The sequence below is a fragment of the Bombyx mandarina genome, chromosome 11 (assembly GCF_030267445.1).
Source record: "Bombyx mandarina strain Sakado chromosome 11, ASM3026744v2".
In the NCBI taxonomy this organism is placed as follows: domain Eukaryota; kingdom Metazoa; phylum Arthropoda; class Insecta; order Lepidoptera; family Bombycidae; genus Bombyx; species Bombyx mandarina.
Genome location: NC_143218.1, coordinates 11494817 through 11516668, shown reverse-complemented (window position 1 = coordinate 11516668; position 21852 = coordinate 11494817). Strand labels below are relative to the sequence as shown.

The window sequence follows — 21852 nt, the reverse complement described above, 5'->3', positions numbered from 1 at the left end:
CCATTCTTCTTTACGTAAAATTATTCTTAAGCTTTAAGTGGCATGGATTTTGGTCATGGATATCGACCATATGGTGAATACATCATAAAATAATATTTTTAATGTATATGATAACAATCTTCAAAGATCGCCTTTACAGTCAAATCATTAGATCTATATAGTCATCCTTACAAACTTTAAAGCATAAAACTATTCTCTTTCTCGAAATGTTTTTCAAAGAGGCTTTCAAAATTATTGTTTTATAGTTTTTTCAATTACTTTTAAATCCATTTCCCTTTTCGCTTCGAATTTTTATCATCTTTGTTTTTTTTTTCTTTATTTCTAATCGTCTTCGGTCAAAGACGTGAAGGTTTAATCCCATTGGATGTTTTGATTCCTACTCAAAGCTTGCCATACACGATAACCGCCATGAAATTTGACAGGAACATCAAAATGGTTTCCTGGATTAAAACGCCAGTCATTCGTTTGATTGTAGCCTTTATGTGTAATCCGCAAAGTGGCTCCTTTTTGAAATTTCCTTATAAAGTAATGCGTAATCAACTTATATTTTGTTTTTATGTTATGCTTTTGATTTAAAAATAGGACAGGCGTTATCTACCTCCTAAACTTCTTCCTCATGTCACTAAAAGGGTGGTGGTATTCGAATTGTGAACTAGGTGAACTGAAAGCTTGACCATCAATTTAAGAAAGTAGCCACCCGTTAACTACATTATAAGCACACGTAACTCCACTTCCCCATGTGTATTTTTTAGTGTCTACTAAGACAGCATGGCTCAGTATCATCATTCTGCCCATTTTCACGTCTTAGGTACCGCGCCTTTTCGAGTATAGGACATCCTTTGCTCTAATGTAAATGATATTCGACCTTATGTCACAGAATTCGTAGCTTTATTCTGCATTATCTATGAGATACACTATATATACGTCCAACATCAAGTGGGCCATGAAATCGTTTGCATCTATGCCATTAACCACTATGCCCTACTTTAATCCCCATTTCCTTAGGTGAGAAGAATTCACAATGCTGCTGAGCCATCCGTGCAAAATAACGTTAAATTAAACGAACAAAATCAAAATGTATGGTGACCATGATATTGCATCATAGAAGAAGGGATAAATTATTGACGACCTTTCCTATTTAATATCAATAAACATAATACAATAGAGCCACGACGTAGTTTCAGGAGCGCGACTACTCGACAATGACGTGCGTAGGCGTAAAGAACGCGTTTAGGGCGTCTAGACTGACTACATCCTTCTGTATAGAACTAATCACAAAGGGGTCAGGTCAAGTGACGTTAATTCAAAGTTGTCTACATCGCAGATTAGCTTCGATTTATTGTAAGTAGTTTGGGTTTTTTGTTTTTTTTTTATTTGTTTTTTGTCCAATGCGTCACTGTTAATAAGGCTGTCGAGTCTATGTGATTTAAATTAAGTCGTCACATTGTTAACAACGGGTGCTATTTTAGTAATGTGCTAAGTACACACCCGTGCAAATCTCTGTAGAAAGATGTCCTTACCAATCCTGTTTCTTCCAAGAAATACCTACTACGGACAAGTTATGTAAATTTCATCTTCTTGTTGCAGACAGATTATCTTGTCTTTAATTTCACGTTATTGGATATAGTTACTAAATAGGTAAGGATATTGCTACGAAGGATAAAAGACAAGTATTGCCAGCTTATGTATTCACTGTATTCGATATATAATTTATTTTGATCCGCTAGACGGGTAGAAACTCTTTTCGTTATTATTGTATACACAAGTGAACGATTTTGTTTAGCGGTTACCAAAGGCCACAAATATCACAACGCTAATACCGCCATCTGCCCTGACAGGTCATGATGTCGAATGCTCTATCGTTAAGCGGTTGTCACACTCTTGAAACGGCAATGTTTCGCTTTAGAAGTAAGAAGTAATATGTCCAATTATATACATTTTTTTACCATGGTCTATTTGACAAATGAAGTACAGCAATGCAGTTAGACGAGCTCTGCTATGATCATCGTTTGATGTTGACAAATTATTATAAATTAATATAAAATTAAATCTAAAATATGTATATAAATATTTTTTATGCAATAAGTCAAGAAATTATGGGCTTATTTATACGAAATGGCTAGTATAGGATTTAGTCTGTAACAATAATGTACATTTAATATTTAATATTGTCTACAGTTATTTTATTAACTATTATATGATTTATAATATAATAATATACATAAAATATAAATAGTGCCGTTTAAATTTTCTGCCCTTTTAAGTTGATTAGGCTGAAATGTTCTGACATAATAAATCAACTATGTATAAATATTTAAACCGTTTGGACCACAAGTCTATCTATCATAATTTTTAATACAATAATAAAATTAATTAGAAGGTCATATACACATATTTATGTATATATGACCTTATGTATGTATGTGTATGTATTTTATAAGTCTATATTACACAATAATGTGCAATAAAATAACATAAAACAATATGTTTTATTAGTTAAGATTAATGGGTACACAATACACTTCTTTTTCTTGAAAATCACATCTCGACCTTGAAATCAACTAAATAAATAAAATAAAATCATATGCTATTTAGCTTTTCGAATAACTTTATAAATCAACCTATTATTATAATCTCCTTGTCTGCGATTCAGACGAGTCGATATCTAGAATGCATTTATTCACAAAAGGTAAAGAGGCCTTCGTCTCACCTCCAGACGATCTGTTGTCCCTCCTCTGTTTGTTCCCAGCTCGCAGTCTAGACTAGACAAACACCTATTACTAACATTTAAACGTCATAGTGCACGATCAAATAAAATTATACAATAGAACACAGACGTTCTACAATCGCCGTTTTTTTGTTACAAGAGATCCGATTATTAAACTATTACTTTACGTCTCTACTAATATTTTAATGTGAAATTTTGTTTGTTTGCATTTTTGTTACTCAATCACGTGTGGCTGAATGAGCTTAGATGAAATTACGCTCAATAGTTTACCTGGATTAACACTTCCACTGGTGGTAGGGCGTCTTGTGAACCCGTACGTGTAGTTACCAACACTCAGCCTATTTCTGCGGCGAAACATTAACGCGTCCCGGTTTGAATTGTAGGGCAGCCTTCGTGCTACAGAATTGAGACTTAGAACTCAGGTGGGTCTCAAGGTGGATAGTAGCGTTTTTCTTGCTGATGTTTATGGGCTTCAGTAACCACTGAATAGCAGGTGGGACTTTAGCTCGTTTCAAGTTCTAAGCTCGGTATAAGAATAAGAATAAATAAATAGGATATTTTTTAAATGATAAACGTCGCTTGTATTTGCCAATAGTATTCTTGATCGCTCGCTGAGTTTCTCGCCGGATCTTCTCAGCGGGTCGCGATTCCGATCCGGTAGTAAATTCATTCGCGAAGTAGCTGCTCTTGAGTTGTTAGGTCTCCTTCGGAGGCGCTCGGGCGGCTGTTAGCAAATCCCACCCCTCCTGGCTGAGCCTTTGCTCGCCCACCTGTCCTGGTGAAACTGGAAAGGCCTCCGGGCCACCAGTAATCCTTCAATCCTAAAAAAAGAAAGTATTCTTGATCTGATACTGATATTATTCATGATATTGGATTTAAGTCACGACGACGTTATTTTTAATTTGGAGGCTATACTGTATTAGCCTTGGTATTTTATAGTGATAAACAACTTTAATCGTCAAAATTAAGGGTAAAAATGTTTAATATTACGAAATCCAGCGTCCAAGTCGGTAAACCGACGACGTATTTTGTAAAGCGGCGCACGCTTTGTACTCAGAGCTCGTTGCAGACAAGTTAGTGCAAACTGCATCGTCTGAGTTCACCTCTAGACGGCTCCGACCGGCACGCTTCACAGAACTCGAATAGATATCGGTACAGAGAAACAGCTCTCCTTTTAATTCATCTTCAATGGTTTTAAATATAGGCATACACCATTATTAACTATTATTAACTTATATTATGAAGGTAATAATCAATCTGAAATAGAGGGCAAGTAATAAGTAATCAAAATTTATGATAAAGTACCGCTCTCTATCGGGCTAGTAACAGATATCAATGAAGAGAGTCAATCAATCCACTACATTGTGAGAGTCGCAATCCTCAACTATGTTGAAACGGTCGAGAAAGAACGATGAAGTAATTATAAATTTTCAGAAATCCGCTATAAAATTATGGACACGAGGACCTGCCGCTTGGTTTATGAATGGAATCACGTTACATACCAATGCATATCGCACTATGGCGGAGATATGTCTTTACAGGAGTGTCATTCTGTCAAGGAAATTGTTATTATTTTTATTTATATCCGCCAAACTAAGGTTTCTTAAAAACCACTTAAATACTTTTAGACAGTGACACTTCACCTAATAATGTTTGGATTTCTAATTTGATAATTAAATCCTACCCACTGGATCGATCTGTATAAAAAAAACATATAATTATTATATGAAGCTTATCTGTTTTAACTGGCATTATAAAAGTAATGAGTAATCGTCAAAAATTTTACAATAATACTTACAAGTATTATTGTAAAATCAAAGAAATCAAAACAAAGTCAAAGAAAGTCGTCAAAGAAATCAAAACAAAAGTGAAATGAAATAAACATGTTTTATATCGTTAGGTATCTGAAAGAAATATTCACTCATGCGTCGCGAGGCGCACTGTCTGGTCTAGACGAATTGCATTATGGAAATTTATGTACATAGGTACATTGGTGCTAGCCTATGATGTATAAATTACGTTCACAATAAAATTGAAATACGTGTAGTCGTTTTTAAATTGAGTTCGCTCAATACTGTATATTTTGGATTTGTAATTTTTAAATGTACATATTAAAAATATGATATAACGATGCCTATCACAGTATTTATAATAATGGATTAGGAATAAGTGTAGGTTTCGGAAGACTATATAAACCAAAGTGTTCTTAATACAGAGTTAGTACGTTAAATTTGCTGTTGTTCAAGTATTTGGGTTAAGTTCCTTAATCATAATGAAACAAGGCGAGGGGGTCCGACCCCACACGACGCCTGGCGCGTCCTATTTTCTATCGTCTGCCGACTTTATTTCACGTTTCCATGGAAAATGGAAAATAATTAATCAAAAGGAATGTTAGTGCGGAAAGATGATTTTTTTCTACTCACTTGGCATAAATGAATTTACGAAATTCACGGTCAACATGATGTTAAGCAGAGTCAATAATATTTAAAAAATCAATTAGATCGTAAATTATCAACAATTTGTCTTTTCATAACCATGACCAAACCTCTATATTGATTTGTAAATATTGTGGAAATTTAATGGACGAACGTTAGACATGTTAAGAATCATAAAATGCTTGGTGGGGCCTTAATTTGCGTTTTTCTTATTAGCGTTGTTGAACAGACGACGTGACGGCCGGCCTGAGGTTTAATGGATACCAAAGCTCATAGACACCTGAACGTAAACGCAACTAATGATCCTAAGATATTAGCTAATCCTAAGCTGCGTTGAGCTAACAGCTATCTGGTATATCGCGTGATTGTTGTTTGAGACAGGACGGTGGAACCGGCCAGTTCGGGCTCATAAAACGCCGAACCAAAATATAAAAGATTACGTTAAAGCAAGGTATACTATGTCTCTTGATTGATAAGACATACAAGAAAAACTAAAATAGTTTTGTTCGCGTTAAATATTATTAATGTCGTGACGTATTCGTTCACGGAACCCGTAACTTAGATTGCCGTAATCGCTCGCAGACGTCTCCGCACCAACAGTTAGTTATGGAGTGCTCCACTTTAGACCGTTCATCCGTTTTAATTTAACAAAAGTGCCGACCGATAACGCCGCGGAAGACCTCATATCCGTCGCGTCTGTCTCTTGTCATAGCACGTGTATTGTTGAATCAATTTAATATCATTCTTATTTACGTAGAATTAAGGGTTAAAGTGACATTTAAATAAAGGTCCGGAGGGAGAATCCTACGAAGGCACTAATGACAATGCGAACTACGGATTATTTGTGACAAGTGAACTGAATTTGTAGTAGATTTTGAAAGGTAAAAAATAATTCTCATTTGAATAAGCTAACTTCAAAATAAAAATCGGTAAAAAAACTTTTAAGTTAAACGGTTTTATTTTATGTGCACTGAAAACTACAAAATAAATAAATAGTTACTTATCTATCAACCTACGTAGGTCATCTCGGTCATTAATATCTCTGATGGTAGTGGTTGTCATAACATGAACCATGTCAGCGGCCGAAAGGCAGTTCATGAAAGAACACTAACACCAGGGTTTGCTTGGTAGGTAAACTAAGCACACACTATAACAAGTAGGTATTTTGACCTTCTAGTTCAGAAATATTTTAGTACTAGGCAGAATAGCTTTTAGGCATATTAGACTAAAATAAAAACGTGGGGCCCATTATTATTTCTGTATTACTTTCTACTATACTAAGTGTGGATTGTATCGACTTATTATAATCGTCATCATCATCATCCTAGCGGCTTATCCCGGTCGCATCTAAAACCTCATAGCTCCGGAGTCCAGGGTCCGCTGAATCGACTTACTATAATCGTAACTGGAGGTTTTGACCATCAATAACCAGCCGTGGCGGCTTCACCAGCGAACGCCGAGCTCATGATCTACCAAAGTATAAGATATGCTCTGCCATAGATATGATTTCAGAGGGGCCCCACGTTTTTATTTTAGTCTAATATGCCTAAAAGCTATTCTGCCTAGTACTAAAATATTTCTGAACTAGAAGGTCAAAATACCTACTTGTTATAGTGTGTGCTTAGTTTACCTACCAAGCAAACCCTGGTGTTAGTGTTCTTTCATGAACTGCCTTTCGGCCGCTGACATGGTTCATGTTATGACAACCACTACCATCAGAGATATTAATGACCGAGATGACCTACGTAGGTTGATAGATAAGTAACTATTTATTTATTTTGTAGTTTTCAGTGCACATAAAATAAAACCGTTTAACTTAAAAGTTTTTTTACCGATTTTTATTTTCTTGTTTTTAGTATTTAGTGAAATTGTCTACCGAATATTCCTCATTCTATTTAATTCATTCAGTGCATCATTATTACATGGTTTCTTACCTGATAATTTAGTACAATCTAATTCCTCAATACATAGATAGCCCTTCCAGAGACTTGACTCGACTTAGAGCCACGTATGCTTGTCCTTCCTCAAACAATTTTGAGCCTAAATATACTACTGCATGGTCGACGGTGCTGCCCTGCATTTTATGGACGGTGGATGCCCATGACAAAGCTAAGGGCAACATCCTTCTTTCAGCCGTACCATAATTGAATTTTGCTGGAAACTGTATGGCTTTAGGGTAAATAACGTGCATGCCATTACATTGCACGCCGGCAAATCCCGAAGTGAAAACGCTGTGGTCAACTTAATGCCATGAAGCCCGAATAATTAATTTTTTTTTTTTTTTTTTTTTCCTACCTAAGCTGAGAGCCTTGAGAGGCTATGTCAGGGTAACCCTAACTTTTGTAGGTGAGCTCACGGGGCTCAAACCTGATGACGTTGCTAACACGAACCCTAGCAAGAGCCGTGCTTCGCAGAATCTACCACCGGATCGGAAACGCGACCCACTGAGAAGATCCGGCGAGAAACTCAGTGGGCTGTGTCTGGGAGTTAATTTACTCGTCGAGCCCTTCGTCGCAAGCGACGGGTTCGACGAGAACGGTGACCGGTGCTTGAAGTACCTAGAAGCACCGTTAGTGGATCGGGAGGATCCGAGATGACGTGTTTTGGGCGACGTCGACTGCTTTCCATTCTGTCCGCAGGATCGGGAATGAATAATTCTAGCAACGTCATTAATACTAATGAATACATTTGGAATTTCAATTCTTTCAGGTTCACCGTTTTCAGGTATATCTGGCACACTAAGTCGTATTAAGTCTTGTTCACTAATCTGGACATTTTTGTCAATGCGTACATCTCTATAAAGTGGGTTATTTCTAGTTAACCATCTTAAAGCGCTGTAGAATTTTTCGCGAGATATTGTGAACTCTCTTGTGATGTTCAAATTCTCCAAACGTTCTGTAACTACAACGATACCCACCTGGCTAGAAGATCTTGGAAGCATATTAGGTAATCTTTCACTGACCTCAAAGATATCTTGGGCAAACAACACTGCTTGTCCGCGGAAACCGTACTGCCCGTATAGCCCAGTAAATTTTACGATTTTAACAAGCGGGATGATTCTACACAGCAATCGCTGCTCTGCTTGCGTCAGCGCTTGAATCTCATCTGGTATTGAACCTGGATCCAGATTATTCCAGTACGCCTTTGATGGTGCTATTGTTTTATTACTGGTCACATGTGTTTGGCAGCGCGAACATAAAAGTAATGTTGTTTTTGAAGACAGTTCTGCAGGTAGATATCCTAATACAGCTGTGTTGTAACGTACAGTATGAATTTGGTTAGGATATCAATGCTTCGTGCAAATGTCACAAACGTGTATACACGATGTGTTAATGGCATTTTCAAACGCTTGTACATGATTTTCAGCTCTGCGTTGCTGTGCACGCTCACGTTGGTTATTTAACCTGTCGTGGCGTTGCTTAGGTGTTTCTGAAGCTTCTAACTCCTTTCGTCTCTTACGCCGTCCTGTTAACCTGGCCTCATGTTGCTCAGGTGTTTCTGACGCTAATAGCTCTATTTGTCTGTTACGTTGTAATCTTAGCCTGGACTCATGACGCTCAAGTGTTTCTGACTCTACCAGCTGCCTTTGTCTCTCACGTTGTGATGCTAGCCTAGACTCATGACGCTCAGATGTTTCTGATGCTAACAACTCTCTTTGTCTGTCACGTTGTGATGCTAGCCTGGACTCATGACGCTCGGGTGTTTCTGACGCTATTAGCTCTCTTCGTCTGTCACGTTGTGATGCTAGCCTGCACTCATGACGCTCAGGTGTTTCTGACTCTACCAGCTGCCTTTGTCTCTCACGTTGTGCTATTAACCTGGTATCATGTTGCTCAGGTGTTTCTGTTGCTAACCGTTCTCTTCGTTTCTGTAGTCAACTGTGGGTTTCATTTTCACTCTCCTTTGCACGTTTCGTTCTATACTTTTCTTTTGCCTTTTCGAGCCTTCTTTTTCGTTGTGTAGCAGTTTCGTTTTTATTTTTGTTTGCTTTTTTATTTATTGTTGTTCCCACGATTAAGGGGCATTTTGACGGTCGACCCCGCCAGAAGTCCAGCAAAGGGGCAAGGCTTAATATACAACAAGATGCGCCCAATCTTGAGGGGGAAGCGCTGACGACATTACATTTTTACCCACCCTAATGCCATACAGTCCTCGGCACGTTTTAACCTATTACCTTAACTTGGGTGGTATAGCTACCGCTTACTAACGAGGTATCTAATTACCTTTTTTTTTTATCTGCCCCTCTAACGTCACACAATCTTGGACGCAACTGTTCTCGACACGACTAATCATGCCCCCACCTAATACGCCATTTTGTAACTTGTAACACCTAATACGAAATTTTGACATAATGACAGTATTCTGCTAGTGTAGTCCTATTATTTGATACCCATATTGTGGTGGTTGTGGAAAAATATGTACCTAGTCCGCCATATTGGAACGGCGTCCATCTTGAATTTTAAATTTGACATAATCATCGTGTTTTACTAGTGTAGCCCTTTCATTTGATACCCATATTGAGGGGTTTAAGGAAAAATATGTAATCCGCCATTTTGTATCGGCGGCCATCTTAGATTTATAATGTCATTGATTTTATTATATTGTATTGTCATCTAAATTAAATGTGTGTACCAAATTTCAGATCAATCTGACAACGGGAAAGTGCTTAAATTTCAATTTCTAATTTTGACCCAAATAAATAAAAAACAAATTCCGTACAAGTCGAGCTAAATAAAACCGTTTAAAAATATATATTATGAAAGCTGATAGTTTATTCCAAATCGAGATATGTGTGGGTTTATTTATAATGTAACTAATAAATGAGATTTACTTTGTTAACTGTTCGTATAATATCACCCTCATAGTTGTAAACAAATAACTATGTAAGCTGAATATGGTTTGTGATTGAAGTTTTAGAAGCTTTGTCAGCGCTGTAATCCTCTTAAAAGCTTGGAATTTAAAAGGGAAATTTATAATTATTTTTAATTATTTTTACTTTTCGATAGCATCGTAAAAATTTATATTTTATCATATTCGATGTGCTTAATTTACTGTCTTCGTGTACGACCACGTTTCTAAAATAAGGGTAGAGGTGGCTGAAGTTTCGTGTTTGATAAGATGACTTTCTTTTCATTTATAAACTTCACACACCTGTGTATATTGAACGCTTTGGGTACGTAATAAAGTAGAATACAGTATGCTCTATTGTACACCAATTTAAAATCAAAACACAAATGACTTTTACGGTGAAGGAATATGTTCATAAAGATCAAACCCGTCTGTTGTAGAAATTAAAAAAAAGCAAAAGATTAAAGACAAAAAGAACAAATGGTGGTCTTATCCCTAAGAGCGATCTCTTTGACACAACCGGCAGTTGGACTATAATCATCTAAGGAAAGAAATTAACTATATGAATCATATTACCATTTTACTGCATTACTATTATATTACAGACTACTACAAAAATAATACTTGATGAGATAGACAGTCGTCTAGTTAGCTTTCGCCTTCTCAAGTTCAATGCCGATAAATTTCAGAATACAGAAATTCTGAGCGATAAATATAAAATTCTTAAACAGCAGACAGGACTAACTTAGTCCATGCAATGTAATTGTGAGATTCCCTTCTGTACCGTACACGGGCTATCCGTCCATATCTTATCATGCTGATTTGCCTACATAATTATAATATGTAATTAGAAGTTTCTTAATTCCATAGATGGGCTAACTGCTTTAAAAGCAACCGGAGCCTATGAATGAATGCAGCTACCCGCATAACATAGGGCCAAAGTCTAAGAGTCGTTTCACCTTTCAAACTGGAACAAATGAATTCTTCGGAGCAGAAAGACATGATTAAATAAACTGGCGCCCGCACAAATAGTCATATCTCTGTAATATGTTGACGAGTAAATTCGGCGTTTTATGTATCAGGCAACGATTCAAATTTGTTTATTAACAATCTACTGATAGTATCTTTAGGCTCCGACAGTATCGTGAGTTGAGTGCATATCTGTAACTATACAAAACAAAATTAAGGCGGCGGCAGTGAGTGATTAGCGTCCCCTTGCACAAGGTGGCTCATGACGTCATTTAATTGCATTCTGTCTGCGCCGACAGATAGTCTGCACAGCCCAGCTTTACGTGCATTATATTCGATAAGCACGATTATCCTATGTATTGCCGCTTTGTCACTCTTATAAAGAAACGTACAAGCGCGAAAAGGTAGGTATATTTGTGTCGTCATAAAGATGGATGCCGGATATTCTGTAGCCGGTCTGTAGTACCGCCCGCCCTTCACGCTGTGTTCACGGTTCACTTGACATACGACCGTTGCGTTCAGTTAGACACAGTTTTGATTGCACAAAGAATACAACAAAAGTTAACACATCAACGAAAACAATGCTACTATATTTTTTTATTGTTTAGGTGGGTGGACGAGCTCAAAGCCCACCTGATGTTAAGTGGTTACTGGAGCCCATAGACATCTACAACGTAAATGCGCCATTCGCCTTGAGATATAAGTTCTAAATTCTCAGTATAGTGACAACGGCTGCCCCACCCTTCAAACCGAAACGCATTACTGCTTCACGGCAGAAATAGGCGAGGTGGTGGTACCTACCCGTCCGGACTCACAAGAGATCCTACCACCAGTACCTAGTAACCAGTACCTAGATAATGCATATATAGTAAATAATACTAATAATATTATTGTATATATAAATATATGTATATAGAATACTTGTAGTAACTTGTATTGAGGTAATAATTCTAATATCACACCCATATCAAAGGATTCTGTTTATGAAAAACTCTTTAAAAAAGTTTTAGATATTTATATTGAGTTCCTCCTTGGTGAAGTAGTTAGTGGCATCAGGCATAGTAGATAAAAGTCCTAGTTCGAATGACAGTTTTTAGATCGTTTCTGCTCACATTTCTAAAAAAAAATTTAATCGATTACAATTGGCAAACGTGTTTATATTGTATGAGATATATTGTATGAGATATATTTTTGGAGTGAAAGTTGGTGTAATTACCAAAGACGATTGAATTAGATAAATTAATTAAGCCATAAACGTCGGAAAAACTAAACAGTTCAATCCAATTGCCACTAGAATATGACTATTAAAGTGCATAAACGAAGAAAAAGGTTTGTTTGATATTGAGTTATGAAAATTACATCGAAATCGGTCCAGCCGTTTCGGAGTGTATAGGTAACATTTTGAAAAATATTCATAGTCCAATATACAAACCTTCCTCATTGGATTCTTGTTTTTTTTCTCCCTTGATTTTTCTAGTTTTTAAACTTTAGACTATTAAATCCCGCACAACACCAAAGGGGAACAGGTTACTGAAAATCAGCGTTGTTCAATGCATCCACTTCGGACAACATCAGCTGTGCTAGCTCCTTATGTTTGTTCTTTTATATATATTTTTATTTACGTGTAAAAATCTAAGCGTTTTCTATTTGAGAGGCAATAAATATATGATTTTATTAATATAAAAATAAGTATCATATTAGGTTTTCAGCGCAGCAGTATGTATCACCTTCTGCACCAAATGTGTGTAGAGGTGATTAGTTTCATGACGGTGGCAGGGGTGGCCTTCACCTTGAACGCCGCCGACCCCACGTCCCCGCCAAACCCAGACTGGCCCTTCCTCTCTTTCATCCGTACAACTTACAGACTGTAAAAGCCCTCGTGTTATACACGGATTTTTTTTTGTAGTGTCGTTTTGATTTTAAGCATATTGTAATATTTGTAAGGTCTTAAATTATAGTCAGTAATTTGAACGAAATATTTGTAAAAAAAACGAAACGACAGGTCCAGTGTATGACATTAGAATCGACCGGTCATGGTCATTTGCAAGGCTCGAATATAAGATATAACATATAATATATTTTATATAATTTATCTGATCTGTGAAATCCTATAAAGAAAGTTGATTCCTTTAAATTTTATCAAGCTTTGGGTTGCAGAGCACCCATGTACCTACCTGCAAATTGAAGTTAAGAGAATCGATCCTTTTTAAAACCTTTCATCATAAAACGTGTTCCTACATAAAGCTTAGTAACCTATAATATAATAATTTTCAAGATCAATCTAACAAGCTACATGAATTTTGAATTAACTTAGAATTAATTAACAGAGCTTGATTTAAATCTAGAAATATTTTTTGGTTAATGACGTTGTTAATTTCTTTTAAGGGCTCTCTACAAAAAGTTTTACGGATCACTGAAGTTTTATAAAATGAAAAATCAAATTACCCTGCATATTGATTCACAGTATCTTCGTTAACGATGTAGACTTTTTTGTGCCGTTAGCTTTTATTTTAAAATTTCCAACCGATACTTTTTGGGTAACGTAAACCTAATCATAGGTATAACACATACCTATGATTACCTATGATAGGTGTGCCCCTTGATAACATATTAATCTAATACTGTTTTTGTACAGTATCATATTTTATTTGATTTTCACAAGTCGTAAGTTATAACTAAAACTACTTTTGCGCTTTAATCTTCGCACAATGTTCAAATATTGACGAATAACACGTTAGTCGTTCGTGACCACGAAAACTATACAGTGTACGAAACGTCGGAAATAATATAGGTAATAACGGTATAAAAACGCGAGATTATAATTAAATCAAGATTAAAAGTAGTTTTAACTGTATTTGTAATTTAAACCATTAGGCATTCCTATTACGGTAAGCACACGGTAAGTCCATAATTTATGGCGCTTCAGAGATAGTTCTCTGAGAACACATTTTTTAACCCGTAGAAGTGAAGAAAGTATGTCCATGGAAAATAATAATTTTTTTTTTATCTAGATGGATGGACGAGCTCACAGCCCACCTGGTGTTAAGTGGTTACTGGAGCCCATAGACATCTACGACGTAAATGCGCCACCCACCTTGAGATATAAGTTCTAAGGTCTCAAGTATAGTTACAACGGCTGCCCCACCCTTCAAACCGAAACGCATTACTGCTTCACGGCAGAAATAGGTAGGGCGGTGGTACCTACCCGCGCGGACTCACAAGAGGTCCTACCACCAGTATAATCTAGTTTATGCTGGAGTTTGAATTGGACAAATATATCTAATACTAGGGAGAAATCACGATAGAATCAGAATGGGTCCCAGTGGTTAGTGAGTTCATATATTACGCCTCGTGAGCAATAATAATGGTAGGCAAATTCGGACAGCAAATCGAAATTCATGTCTCTTATTAATGTACTCAAAGAAGCTGGGTAGTGACTACAACTAATCGTTGAGCTATCGATGAAATTTTCACCAATCAAAATTTTATTAGAAGTATTTATGGTAAGTAGTTTTCGAAGACTGTTTTTAATTTAGAATTTGCCCTCTAGACGAACGATATAACGCACTGCAAGCGTGCGGGTCAGTTGCATTCATTTGACACCTTGAACCATCGCCACTTCAGACTAAGGACACGTCCCCGCTTACATATGCGCATGTAATTTTCATGCAGTCATAGGTACAAAATGGCGGTAAACGTCGAACTTATTAAATTTATTAAAAAAAATACCTCGTTACCTTTGGTTAGACGAATCATGTCCAGTCTTCAAGTGATTACTTTTATCTATGACTTATTGTTAATGATATATTTAATTTAATTGAATTTACAACGAAGTATACTATTTATTACAGCGTACCTACAATATTTTAGCTCCCCGTAGCCCAATGATAAAAATATAAAAAGACAGAAATCAAAATCGATTTCTGTGAACAAAATAAAACTAGTCTGTGTGCCCGTACATCATTACAACATTATTAACCAATGTTAATACGCACAGATTTATGACTCACGGTCTAGAAACAACTAACAATTCTGTATATTTTTTTTTTAGAATTTAACCTTAAAATTGCTTATAAAATATTTTACATTTACATGCCTTTCTTATCTACTAGAAGTATTCTAAATAATTATAAGAATTTCCGTGTTTCCGGTAAATATCTATTAAAATACTACGAACGAATAACTAGTAAATGTTTAAAATTTTACTGTATGTTATAAAAGCCGTTTTTTTTTTATTTCACATTCTTATTTTATTCACTACTGAACATGCAAACGAAACTAATACTTCTTTCAATTTTATTCCATAGTTTATTTACTAATGTATTTACGAAAAAAAGAAAGGATTGGTTTAAACGTAAACAATCATATCAAAGTAATGAGAAAATTCGACCGACTACTCCATTTTCGACGACGACGGATTGGGTTACGCCCACCGAAATTTTCGACATAACCACTGAAGCATTTATAACAACGCCTGAGGAAGCTGAAGGTACAATTTCATTTTCCAATAGTACTAGTGAGGTGACACATATTGTTATGATTGTTGATCACTCATTTGTTGAAATTCTTGAAATAGCCCGCATACTATCTATCCTAAAGATAATAAATCTGAAAAATTTGTCCTCAAATACGAAAAAATAGCTGTACAAAGTTTTAGCCCAATCAAGTAACGATGAACGAACTCACGGAACAAAAACAAACAAACCAAGCCACTAATATTCGATTACTCTAGATTAATTAATATTTAAATTAACAAAAATTGCCTGCTGCTGTTGATCAAACTAATTTCAATGAACAACGAAAAACATTTTGTAATTTATCTTTGATACACACACAATATTCAAACTCATCGCATTTTGGAACTTTTTTTTTTATTGCTTAGATGGGTGGACGATCTCACAGCCCACCTGGTGTTAAGTGGTTACTGGAGCCCATGGACATCTACAACGTAAATGCGCCACCCACCTTGAGATATAAGTTCTAAGATCTCAATACAGTTACAACGGCTGCCCCACCCTTCAAACCGAAACGCATTACTGCTTACTTGGTATGTATCGAAGGATTGAGCAATTCATAAAAGTAAACATAAATACCTTTCTTATTTAACAATTAAAACGGGACTTAATCGCGCTTAAAGTAAACTAATATTCAACGTTATTTTTTCTGAACATCCTTTCTTGAATTGTAATTGGGCTTGAAGCGTAATAAGTCCCGTTTTAGACTGGAGAATCTGTATTCGAAACGCGAGTCTCACGTAGCTTAGACATGTCACATTCTAATGGCGTTAATGATTTTAAACAACAACTATTCAATTGTATAGAATAGACCACGTAACTCTTCGGTAGCTTTTTTCGATCATAAACATTTTACGTCCTTTTCTGTAAGTGTTTAGTTGCAATAGGATGTCTGCCTCGGAGTCCAAAGCCATAAGCCGCTTTAAGCCGCCTCTAGGAGTTAGACGATGCTCGGGCCCCTCAACAAATGCATACATAACCAGCACCTTAATCTCCAGATACAGTAAAAGGTGTACAGCCGAATTATGACAAATTTTAGGCATCTCATTGCCGTAAAACAATCAAAGGATCTTGTATGAAGGATACGGCAGCCGTTATTCGTATGCGATGCAGAATCATATTTCAAACTGTCTGCCTGTATTTATGTCTGTGAGCTCCGGTAACTGGTAAAAATCAGATGCGTCGGAAGCTTGTCTGTTTATTTGCTTCAACAAAAAACCCGTTAGGTACTACTTCTTAAAATCTGTACTTATCGATATGTATTAATTGTGTAATTATAATACTTGGTAAATAAATGTCTTAAGTAAATCTTCTCTTCGTTTAAAATGTAATAATGTACAGCGTTTTAAGTACAACGTTTAATGTACAGCGAATAAATAATTCGATTTTGAAATCTGTGATTTTCTTCAACTTTTCGACTACATTTCAGATTGCAGATATCATAGTCTCAGGCGCATTAGCTCCTTGCTGTATGTTATCAAATTACATATTGAATAGCATTTAGGTTTATGATTAGGTATACTCGTGTTATGTATATATGAACATATTATGGTTATGATTTCATCTTAATATGTTATGATTATGATTTTATCATTTCTGAAACCTGATAAAATGGATGTCTTTATGTAATTTTTACAATAATCACAATACAAAGGAACCGGTAGGCGGTAGGCAGCGGCTTGGCTCTACCCCTGGCATTGCTGAAGTCCATGGGCGACGGTAACCACTCACCATCAGGTGGGCCGTATACTCGTCTGCCTATAAGGGCAATAAAAAAAAAAAGCTAGAACTCATATCTCAAGGTGGATGGCGGCATTTACCTTACATTTATTAGATGAAGACCAAATGGAACCAGGACTTAGGAATGGTCAGCAAGCACTATAAAATGTCCCTATTAGGAGAAGCCTATGTCCAGCAGTGGACGAGTGTGCTTTTGATGATGATTTTCAGTGATAATAGCTTTTTGATATGTATTATAATGGTATTGTGTCAAGAAAACTTAAATAATACTTAACTTAAGTATTTGAACAAATTAACTTAAACATTGACATTCCAATCTTTGCAAGGTGAACATAAAATTGAAGAATGTGGGCCCGGTGAAAGTGTTTACAGCGAAAGTGACCTGAAATCAATCATCAATCATAAGGAATTAGATATGAATATTCAAAAATCCTTGAATGACAGCAACTTCCGTAACACATCAATTATACTGAAAAGTTTTCAAGAAAAATACAAAGTCATCGAAGATAGATTTGAAAATAGTCCTCGTCATTTGATTCATATTTTGGATGACATGGTACAGATGCGAGCTAAACTTGAACCTTTGGTTAACAAAACTGTACTTTTATTGAAACAGTTTCCTTCGTTAGAACGGGATTTCAATGCTGCGCTAAACGAAACGAATAAGTATATTTTCAATTTAGGGAAATTAAAGATTTTGTGTGAATCGAACTGTGAATTGACAGGATTTCAAAACAGTGAGTACATAACCTTAATGCGTGCATAAAATATTTTATTTTCCTAGTGGGGATGAAAACGAAACGACAATAATTTTATCAAACTAGTTTATCACTTCGATATGCCTAAATTTTTTTACGAAGCTTTAGTTCTATTGTATTTCTCGTAAAAAAAACCTTAAGCCATACTTTTCGCGATCTAAGCAGTCAAACAATTAAGTAAACATTAAATTTGATTTTTCTCTGTCTTCATCAAATTATTTAGTAGTAATCAATATCTACACAAATAATACACCATTACAAAAATGTATTCACCATAACTTATAATTAACATTTAAGGAATGCTGAGCAATAGACAACAGATCACAAAAGACGAGAAGTTTTACTGTTCTACTTATAACGAAATAAATAAGGAAATAATGGTAACGATGACAGAATTTCAACCAACATTTATCGCTGAATTGAATAAAATACGTGAAGAAAATCTAAAGAATATTGAAGAGAAAAGCACACAGTTTTCAACAAAACTTAAAGAGGCGGCGGTAGAAAGGTTCGGAGTTACAATGCATGACATATTGGGTCTTCATGATAACTATGTCCACTTTTCGAATTATATTCAAGATTCTAAAATATCTGATGAGCTACAACTAATAAAACAAAATAATTTTCATATTAATTCCAAATTAGTCGACCTAGATAAAATTGTAACTAAATACAGAGACTACTGTCTTCATTGTCACGAAAACCATATTATCAGGCGAGGTTTGTTTTCTATTTCTCTACACTGTATTGGCAATCTATTAAATTTGTATTACTATCACACAATTTTAATTTGTTTCAGCTGCCTTCAAGATTGGCCCTATACCCGACGTGAATAATTTAAACGATAAACCAAATACCGAACCTCCTAAAAAAATTATTGAAAAACTGCTACATGAGAAAATCTTAGAGATAGAAGATGTGATCAAAGTACAGGACGAAGAAAATTTTAAATCCATTTTTAAATTATTGGATGACGAAAAAACTGTTGAAAATTACTTAGCCAAATTAGAGCCGCTAAAGGAAAATGTGGCTTTTAAAGTACAAAGAGAAATTGAAATTTTGGATTCGCTACAGAATGAAGTACCGAAGTCTTCTATTGACAACGTATCTGCGCTGACGGAAAAACAAAAGAAACTTTGAAAATTATAGATGACGCTTTGGAATTCATTAGGACTAGCATCAAATAATTTGATAAAAAGGTAACGGATGAAAGGCTAGTAATTATAAATTAAGTGATTTTTTTAATTAAGAAAGCCATTTCTAAGCCTTATAATATTTGTAAAACTTAAATTAAAAAGTCATAATAAACTTCTAAAATTCTTGCAAAATTATAATATTTCTTTTCATTTTCCCACCTTAACTACTCACCCACCTTTTCTGAAACATATATTAGTTGTTACTAGAATTATAAATGTATTTAAATACTAATTTATTTCTATTCCTTTGTTTCAATAATCCAAATGCGTTATATTTATTTAACTTAAATTTTCGCGTTTAAGTTTATTTGACTCGTTTTAGCCAAATTAGGTATAAATGCAACATTCGTAAATATAGCCTTTCTTTTTCCTGTCTTAATCGTTGGTAGCCTAAGGAGGTAAGAGGCAGTGGGTAAGAGGCAATTTAGTGCTATCTATCACATCCTTTCAATAGTGTTGAATATGACTACGACTCATGAATTACACATAAATTGCTAAAAATGCTGATTCGGAACATAACAACAAACTAAAGCATCATTGTAATCCGATGATAATTTACTTCTTTTTTTTCCCTACCCTAGCTGATGATCTTGATAGACCATATCAGCGTCACCGAGCGAGTAAGTGATTTCACGGGGTACAAACCTGACGACGTTGCTAACACGAGCCCTAGCAAGAACCGTGCTTTGCAGAATCTATCACCGGATCGGAAACGCGATCCACTGAGAAGATCCGGAGAGAAACTCAGTGGGCTGTGTCTGTGGGTTAATTTACTCGCCGAGCCCTTCGTCGCAAACGACGAGTTCGACGAGAACGATGACCGGTGCTTGAGGTATCTAAGAGCACCGTTAGTGGGAAGTTCGGGAGGATCCGAAATAACGTGTTTTGGGCAACGTCGACTGTTTACCATTCGGTCCGCAGAACCGAGTATATAGTTAACGGCGGCCAGGATGAGAGGGTTCTCGTGTTGTACCGCTTTATCAAAATAGCGATAATTGACCGTAAATCTTTCGTAGTAGATATAACCTCCTTGGTAGCGGTATATTGAATAGCTGAATCATCAGTCCACGTGCAGATGCATGGTAAATTGGGACAGATCCACTAAACCACTCCAACCTCGCTGTTCTTCCTAAGCTCATTCTATCGTCGTTTAGACTGAGCCTAGATGTACAGAACATGATAACATCTCATATTTAACTTCCACTTCATAACTAGAGCCCGGAAAAGAGACGGAACAAACAAAAATATGACCGTGACCCGTATATATAATACAATGGTTGGATCATAAATGGCTAGTGTTTATTCTTCCTGTTTACCCAAACCGAAATCAGTTTGGCTAATTTCCAGCACTTCACTATATTTTGTGTTGTTCTACCGAATAGATAAATTTATGTAAATTATGGCGATGTGTACTACCGCTATATCATAATGAAAAATCAAGTGAGGGGCCGTTATTACAGTGCGAAACTTGGCTGTGATGAAAATGCACACCAACAAAGCACACAATATATGTATATCGTAGAACGTATGAGAATCGTGCGTATTATATTGTAATCAAGTATGGGCATTCAGTAAATATTTATTTCTTAGAAATGACGTTTCTTATTAAGCTTTGCTACTGCATATCTGACAAAAATTACTCATGATCACAATTTGAAATACTCTTTTAATCGTTATGCTTATTCTTGAAGTCTTTATCCCTTTAGCTAGGTCCGGCATTAATTAATGTTTATTTTATTAGCGACTACACATACGATGCCAATCCTCCTTGGGAATGCTAAGTAAAGGATTGTATACGACAAGCTTTTTTTGTAATATATATTTTTTTTACTGAGACACTAGTGTTTTGTTTTTTCGTAAGGGAAAGACTAAGCAGTTGTCGCAATATCTTTGATTATTAAGACAAAGACAAAACATTTAAAGAAACGTGTTGTTTTAAGTTTACAACCGATATTCTTTTTTTTTGTAAGTATTACAAAGAAGTATTGTATAAAAAATTTCAAACTGTCACAAGAAAATTGTATATACTTAAGTAGATTTTAATAAAAATTCACTATTAACATTGTACTTCGCCGCTTTCTATGTTGACGATCTTTCCATCACCGGTTGCCTGAAAGGGATCACCGACCCCCATTTGTACTTACTGTAATTTTATACAATATGAACTTATCTCATATCATATACAGCCAAGTGGAATTAAATAAATGAGATTTGGTTTTTAAGTATGATAACTACATACTCGTAAATTGAAACAAAATACTATTTACTTGTTCTCTCATGTTATTTATTATTCGGACTGTCGGTAAGTAACATAACATCTAGTCGTCGCAATTTAAACAAATCAATAAAATGAAGCTATTACAGCCTTTCCGGTTTGAGCCCCGTGAGCTCACCTACACGTTAAGGCGAAGCTGAAACGCCTCTCAAGGGTATCAGCATAGGTAGTAAAAAAAAGCAACAAGATTATGCGGTTATTATACGACAGCTACAGTTTTATATTCACAAGTAGGAATAAAATATACGTCTATACTTTAATATATAATCTACAGTGGTTTTAACGGATGTTCCGTTATAACTACTGAACCATGCATCCGATTGATTTGAAACTTGGTATCCATGTAGAAAATACATGTAATTAATGGATAGGCTAATATTTATATGAGT

General features: G+C 35.6%; 1 protein-coding gene across 3 annotated transcripts; it reads left to right on the top strand.

Annotated features, from left to right (window-relative positions):
- The first annotated feature begins 1020 nt into the window (after nt 1-1020).
- Nucleotides 1021-19312, top strand: LOC114247463 (uncharacterized). 3 transcript variants are annotated; one of them, XM_028180442.2, is made up of 5 exons: nt 1021-1341; nt 15288-15469; nt 17561-17971; nt 18290-18712; nt 18792-19312. In XM_028180442.2, the coding sequence occupies exons 3-5, from the start codon at nt 17650-17652 to the stop codon at nt 19130-19132; spliced, it is 1086 nt and encodes a 361-aa protein (XP_028036243.2). In that variant the 5' UTR covers nt 1021-1341; nt 15288-15469; nt 17561-17649; the 3' UTR covers nt 19133-19312. The 3 variants fall into 3 exon arrangements, with proteins under 3 accessions (XP_028036243.2, XP_089587090.1, XP_089587091.1); XM_089730964.1 differs by lacking the exon at nt 1021-1341 and adding an exon at nt 5674-6044; XM_089730965.1 differs by lacking the exons at nt 1021-1341; nt 15288-15469 and adding an exon at nt 5674-6044.
- Nucleotides 19313-21852: the final 2540 nt, after the last annotated feature.